Raw genomic sequence first — 7,845 nt, 5'->3', positions numbered from 1 at the left:
GTGGAGGTCAAAGGATCTTCAGGGGACTGAGTGGGGTGTGCTGGGAAGAAATCAACAAATCTTTGCTGAAAGGATGGCTTTGTTAATAAACTATCAAACAAAAAGAGGAATAAATGCACAACACAACTGCTCTTTGTTTTGTTTGATTAAACACCTGGGACTCAACTCATTGTCTTTAACTCATTACCTCTGGGAGTTTGTTTTCATAGCTTTCAAGAGCCCTAAGTGGACAGCAGGGGTGTGTACTCCTTGTTCCTCTTTCTGCCAGGCCAGATTCTAAGGACTCTGATAAGATGGCCTCACAGAGAAAAGGAAAAAAAAAGAAAAAAGAAAAAAGAAAAAAACAGACACAGCTGCTTCACAGCTTTTTGTCATCAGCTGGCAGCAATCACGTTTTTACTTTTTTTCCTTTACTCCCTAATAAAAACCCCACACCTCTTATCCTCTCTGCTGACACGTCTCCTTTCTTTTCATGTCGTGCCCTTCTCACCCCCTTTTTTTTCTGAGACAGAGTCTCACTCTTTTGCCCAGACTAGAGTGCTATGGCATCAGCCTAGCTCATAGCAACCTCAAACTCCTAGGCTCAAGCGATCCTTCTGCCTCAGCCTCCCGAGTAGCTGGGACTACAGGCATGTGCCACCATGCCCGGCTAATTTTTATATATATATTTTTAGTTGTCCAGATCATTTCTTTCTATTTTTTAGTAGAGACGGGGTCTCGCTCTTGCTCAGGCTGGTCTGGAACTCCTGACCTTGAGCGATCCACCCACCTCGGCCTCCCAGCTTTCTCACTCTTTGAGAAGTAAACTTTCTTTCTTTAAAACTATTCTAATCTTTGTGTGAGAATTCTTTCTTATCCCGTGACTTGAGTCCCCCCTTCACATTCACCCCTGCCTGGCTGGCCAAGAGATGAAGCCAATGGAGTTGGGCTGGCCAGGAGCCAAACAGAACTTGGGGAAGGAAGACAATGTGTGAGTCTGGATAGACAGTCGGCCACACATATCTGGGAAGTGTTTTTCCAGCTCACAAATTGCTCATAACTTTGCATGGTGCCATTATTTATGGATAAGACAGAGATGCTCATGCACTTTGACCCTTACAGGTTGTGTCCGGCCGGTTCGTACCTTCTCAGTCCAGCATGCCACATGCTTCCATGTGGCACCCATTGGATACACCGTGATATCAACACAAGGAGCAGTGCCACAGCCCCTTTTCTCTGTGAGGACTCCCTTTAGGGCAGGATCCTCCTTATATTCCCAGTCCCTGGCACAGAGTAGAAACTGAGCCAATGTCTCTTCATTACAGATCCTGTGAATTCTGAATAGGTACTGCCAAGTCTTTGGGAAATAATGGAAAAGACATCTGTCTGGAACAGGTTAGGAATAAGTTTGCTTGAGGGTAGGGTTAAAACTCTTCCTAGACCTCTGATCCCATTTTATAAATTTGAACATCTACCATTTTGGGACTAACTCCTAAAAACAAGAGTCAACTGCAAATAATTGAAAAAAGTTTTATTAAATCATTTAGACTTGAAAGAAGTCACAATAGTTAACACACTTAAGTGTGTTCTGTACACCACCAACCCAAACGGATTGATTTCAGAATTTTTATAAATAAAAAATAAACATATTTACAATGAAAATGTTAGCAAGTTACATGATTAAAGTGTTATCTATAATCAGTTTGGGGGAAGTATCAACCTACAGAATTGCATACAAGACATTTAAGATTTCATTAGGTTTAAAAAGTCCAAAATTAAAGAAGTTAGTTGTAATATATCATCCGTTTCTTACTACGGCTTTTTTCCTCCCCAAACCAGAACTTTTGACCAATTTACATAAAAAGCTTCATTTTCCCTTTATTGGCGGTAAAAGTACAAAAAGCTCTACACTCTCCCTAGAGCCATCTAAGGAATAAAGCTATTTAATGCTACAAATATGACTATAAAACTATGGGCATAAACCGTTATACAATTTGTGCTACTTGTCCTCCAAAATAGTGCAGATTCCTAATTTACCCACCAGGGACAAAATGGAGTCAGCTTTTTTGGAAATCAGTTTCAAAATCATATCTCCTTTTTGGAAATCAGTTTCAAAATCGTATCTCTAGAAAGCATATTTCTAGAGCAATATAGTTACCACATGGGTAGGCTTTCATTTTTCTGTGTTATAAAAATATTTCCATTTTAATTCTCTCTATATATTTTAGGAATTACTTCTACCTATAGCCTTCATCTAGGCAAAAGGTGAGGTCTATAAAGCTTGGCCAGCCAGTGTCAAAAACAAAGAACAATGACCACATGTGATTCAGACAGTCCTCTCCTAAGTATAGCAAAAATTAGGAGTCGTCTCAAATTAGGTTATGCTCCCAAATCCAGTTTAAATTTGACTTAGGAAAAATAGTCCAAAATAAAATTGAGCAACGAACAACATTTTCAAGTCCACAATTTTGGAAAGTCACATTCCTAAGAGGTGGCTTATTCTGTGTTACCTATTGGGGTTGCTAGCACAGCTTAAGGCTAATTGCTTGGCAAAGGGCTATGGGAGTTGCTGGACTGTCTTGAATGTTTTGTTCCTGATGAACTCATGGAGCGAGACCTCTGTCTGAGCACTGTTTTTCCTGGAAACTCCAAGTCCTCAAATACAGCATTTTCAATGATGTTTGTAGCTTCCGGCCGTTCCATGGGGGATGGAGAGAGCATGTCTTGAACCATCACATACTGAAATACAGAAATTGTTTCATGACATCACTAAACAATCTTTTAAATTAGGGGCCAGCAAAATTTTTCTGTACATATTTTATGAGTCATACAGTCTCTGATGCAACTACTCAATTTGGTCATTGATACACAAAAGCAGCCAAAACAATACGTAAAGTAATGGATTAGGCTGTGTTCCAATATAATTTTATTGCAAAAATAGGCAGCAGGCTGGATTTGACCTGTGGGCCCTAGTTTGCCAACCCCTGCTCCAAACAAATATGGACCATTTTTGGGTAATTGGTGATTTTCTAACATACAATAAAGGGTTATAAAATCACATCTTTGAAATACAGACATCAACAGATTTTAAAAATAAATTCATCTTACAACTGCATGTAAATCTAAAAATATCTCAAAACAAATTTCAATTAAAAAAAATCACGCCAGAGATCAACAACCAACACGTTTTCTTGATTTTAAAAAATCCTTTTTAATGTAATATATGCTCTTATGAGCCCTCCTGGGAATAGATTCATCAACTTTGCAAAAGTATAATAATTTTTAGTAAGACATATTTCATTTAAGCATATCTAAGTATATTATTATAAAGTTCATTTTTAATGCAATCCTTCATTATACTTATCATACTGAAAGATAAATTTTGACTTTTTCCAACTTGATAATACACAGTATCTACTTACTTCAACTTAATTATGTAAGAAAATTCAATATTTATCAATGTTTAAATTTCACAGGAGGTGATGCAGCACGAAGCACAGGACCCTGGGCTGAGGAAGCCAGACCTGCACTCCAGTCTTTGGTTCTAACAAATCGCATGCTCAAGGAGCAGGTCTCTTTCCTCTCTAGACCTTTGGCTTCCTCATCTGTGAAACGGGGAGACTGAGCGAACCGCTGAGGACTCTTTAAGTTCTAAATATGATTAGAAAAAAAATAAAAGATAAGGATTATACATACCTCACGAGGATATTTCTGAGTAAACAGTGGTGGAAATTTGAGATTTCTTACATCAGTTAAGATCTAAAAAGAAAGAAAAGTGTTATTTATCTTGACATATGAATCTATTTAAATACAAAAATATTTTTTGATATTCTAACAGAATGACTAAGAAGAAAGGTTGTATTCACCAGATGGAAAACTTACCAGAAGTTTTTCCTAACTAGGTAAATCTATATACAAATCCTCCCTGTGCACAGACATTCACTCCATCAAATCACCAAAATATAGGGGATACACACACACATACACACACACACACACACACACACACACACACACACAGTTGGCCCTCTGTATCCACGGGTTCTGTGGCAGAAGATGCAACCAACCACAGGTCAAAAATATTTGCAAAAGAATGGACAATTGCATCTGTACTGAACAGGTACAGACTTTTTACTTTGTCATTATTCCATAAACGATATAGTATAACAGCTATTTACACAGCATTTACATTGTATTAGGTATTTTAAGTAATCTAGAGATGATTTAAAGTATATGGAGAATGTACGTAAGTTATATACAAATACTACAACCTTTTATATAAGGGACTTGAGCATCCGCAGATTTTGGTAACTGTGGGGGGTCCTAGAACGAATCCTCTGCAGATACTAAGGAACAACTATATATGTGTGTGTGTGTATACATACATTTACATACATATATGTGTATATATGGATATATACACATAGAGAACAGCTATGCTGAAGCACAGAGAAAATATTGGCAACTACTAATCTTTGTCTCTATGGATTTTCCTATTCTGGACATTTCATAAAAATGTAATCATACACATGTGGACTTTTGTGTCTGGCTTCTTTCACTTAGCATAATGTTCTCAAGGTTCACCTATGTTGTAGCATGTATTAGTATTTCATTTCTTTTACAGCTGAATAGTATTCCTTTGTATCGATATACTACAATTTGTTTTTCCACTCATTAGTTGATAGGTTGTTTCAACTTTTGGCTATTATGAATAATGCTACTATGAACATTTGTGTGCATGTTTTTGTCTATATTTTATTTCCCTTAAGCATATATCTAGGAGTGGAATTACTGAATCATATGGTAATTCTACGTTTAACTTTTTCAGGAACTGCCAAACTATTTTCCACAGCAGCAAAGTAAGAGGATTCTACTTTCTCCACATCCTAGCCAACACTTGCTATTTTGTTGTTGTTGAGACAGAATCTTGCTTAGTTACCCTGGGTAGAGTGCAGTGGTGCCATGGTAGCTCACTGTAACTTTAAACTCCCGGGCTCAAGTGATCCTCCTGCCTCAGCCTCCCTAGTAGCTGGGACTACAGGTTTACGCCATGACATTTGGCTAATTTTTCTATTTTTAGTAGAGACAGGGCTTCATTTTTGCTCAGGCTGGTCTCGAACTCCTATGCTCAAGTAATCCTCCCACCTCAGCCTCCCAGAGTACTTGGATTACAGGCGTGAGCCACTGCGCCCAGCCAACACTTGCTAGTTTTCATTTTTTTGATTACAGACATTCTAGATTGTGTAAAGTGCTATCTCACTGTGGTTTCGATTTGCATTTCCCTAATGCCCAATGATGTTGAACATCTTTTCATGTGCCTATTGGCCATTTGTATATTTTCTTTAGAGAAATGTCTATTGCTCTGTCCATTTTTTAATTAAATTGTCTTTTGTTGGGTTGTTAATAGTCTTTTATATATTTTGGATACTAGACACTTTTCAGATATAGGATTTATAAATATTTTCCCCCATTCTGTGGGCTATCTTTTCACTTTATTTTATTTTTAGAGACGGGGTCTTGCTATGTTGCCCAAGCTGGAGTGTAGTGGCTATTCACAGCAACGATCACAGTGCACTCTAGTCTTGAACTTCTTGGCTCAAGTGATCCTCCTGCCTCAGCCTCCCGAGTAGTTGGGACTATAAGGCACGTGGCTTATCTTTTCACATTCTTGATAATGTTCTTTAACTTGTAACTACATAAATTTTGATGCCATCTGATTCTTGATCCTTCACTTAGGTTGGACCTGTTTTATTTTCCTTTCTGGAAGCTTTCAGGGCCTTTATTTCTGGTGTTCTGGAATTTAGTTATTTTGGTTGCTTTTTTCCATTTATTGTACAGAACATTTGGTAGGTCCCTTTAGCTATTAGAAGGTATGAGTCCTTTGGTTCGATGTGAGAACTATATCCTCTTCTACCATGGCCAGAAATCAATAGGTAGAATCTAAAATTGATAAATTAAGAAATGGTGTTTAAGAACATAAACTTGGGAACCATGGAGTTAAATACTAGGGACAAGCACCAGAAGAATCGAGGGTAACCACTTATGCAGGATGGGGAAAAATGTGACCGAGCCCTACTTTAAAAAGACTTTCAGTGTTATTTGCCTTAAAAATGGTTTATTTTGATAGGAAAAAACTAATTATGTTTAATTCGTCAGCATTTAATTATATGAGTGTGGGGCCACCTGTCCTCTGGAAAAATCTTCTATGGCCAAACGACCAAGACCACTCCCTTTTCCTGCACTCTCTGCTCCCTGCCCCTGCCCCCTTACCCTGTGGGTCCCCTAGCTTTTTTCTCATTACAAACTTACTGTGTGCAAGATACTGTTAAATTATGATGAACTTAAGAAAAAATTAGGAAGAAACAATCTAAGCAATTTTTTGAAGACTGAGTTTTAAATGGAAGCAAATAGTCTAGAAATCCTCCCTGTGTTGTTCACATGACATCTTCTAGTTAACTAGTTTGCTGGTATTAAAAATAATATTCTTTTAAAATTGTTTATTTTGTAAATTTTACAGAACATTTGGTAGGTCCCTTTAGCTATTAGAAGGTATGAGTCCTTTTTCAACCTTTAAAAGAATTGTTTTTTTGAGGATGGGAGTACTTACCCTGACTCTCTCCATCTGAGTGCTGAACGGATACAGCAATTCAAATAGAATCAGGCCTAAAGAAAAGATGTCCACTTTATGAGAATAGTTGTTTCCATGAATCTGAAATCCCATATAAAGAAAAAATATTAAGAAAAAATAACACTAAGAGAGTACAATTGATATTACAGTCTTACTGAATCCCAGAGTTAATTTAATCACTTCTTGGTTGAAATATATGTGTACAAATGTTAGCAAAGAGTTAATCTCTCAAGCCTCCTTTCTTCAACTTACCCCACTAAGGGTAATTAAAGTACTCAGCATTACAGAAGGAAAGCTCAGGTACAGCTCTGAGATATGCATCAGTAAAATAGGCCCAGCAGAAACCTGGAGCCTTGTGATGATGCTAAAAAAAAAAAAAGTTGGTGGGAGCCAGTTAAAGCTGCTCAACTACCCCTGAGGTGAAGTTTTTCAAAGCAAACACTATCTAAAGCAAATCTCTCATTTCTAATCATCTTAGTCCTCACCCATTTTTATGAGAAAATCTTCATTACTCCAAACCACTAATCAACTGTGATTAGCCTTCCTTACAGCACTTAATTATGGACTACTTTGCATTCTTGGTTGTATTTTTCATGTGTATATTTCTTATTCTTCACAACTAGATTATAAAGTCCTGGAGGGACGGGAACTGCTGCTTTTGTGTTGCCATCATCTAGCACTGGGCTAAGTATAGAGAAGGGCCTCAATAAATACTCATTTGTTAAAATGAACAAATGAATTACAACTGAACTACCCTATTAAACAAAGCTTCATTCAAATTAAAAGTAACCTCCTGGAGGCTCAGAAGAACCCTTTTATTTGTGAAAATTTCTTTAGGCACATAACTTGACATTTGGTAAACAGCCAAAGAAGGCGACATCACTTTGGAAATGCTCCACACTGGTATTTCTTAATTGGGGAATGGAGGGTCACAGAGCACTTGCCAGGTTTTATGATCCCTCCACAACCTCCCTTCTAGCTGTACTTGGCATCTGTCTCCCTGGCTCCTGCCTCTATGCTCACAGAAAAGCAGGGGAAAAGCTCGGTGGCCACATCCGCTGCATCACCCTCCTTCCTTCTAAGTGACTGTAGGGACCTGAACCCTCCCTTACCTCTCATCATCCCTGGGGTTTGCAAGTATTCAAAGAAAGTATGTTCAAAAACAATCCTGGCCGGGCGCGGTGGCTCACGCCTGTAATCCTAGCACTCTGGGAGGCCGAGGGGGGCGGATTGTTTGA

General features: G+C 38.1%; 1 protein-coding gene across 2 annotated transcripts in view; it reads right to left on the bottom strand.

Annotated features, from left to right (window-relative positions):
* Positions 1–1,581: 1,581 nt before the first annotated feature.
* Positions 1,582–7,845, bottom strand: part of EIF2AK3 (eukaryotic translation initiation factor 2-alpha kinase 3) — a 79,100-nt gene continuing 72,836 nt past the window's right edge. The window contains exons 15-17 of one of the 2 annotated variants that reach the window (XM_012644258.1): positions 6,587–6,688; positions 3,676–3,738; positions 1,582–2,718 (exon numbers count right to left, since the gene is read on the bottom strand). In XM_012644258.1, the coding sequence (XP_012499712.1) occupies positions 2,518–2,718; positions 3,676–3,738; positions 6,587–6,688 (366 nt within the window). In that variant the 3' untranslated portion in view covers positions 1,582–2,517. The remainder of the gene's footprint in view (positions 2,719–3,675; positions 3,739–6,586; positions 6,689–7,845) is intronic. The other variant, XM_012644260.1, reaches the window with a different exon arrangement.

Source organism: Propithecus coquereli, unplaced genomic scaffold, assembly GCF_000956105.1.
Source record: "Propithecus coquereli isolate 6110/MARCELLA unplaced genomic scaffold, Pcoq_1.0 Scaffold208, whole genome shotgun sequence".
NCBI lineage: Eukaryota > Metazoa > Chordata > Mammalia > Primates > Indriidae > Propithecus > Propithecus coquereli.
This window is presented reverse-complemented; position numbering and strand designations above follow the sequence as displayed.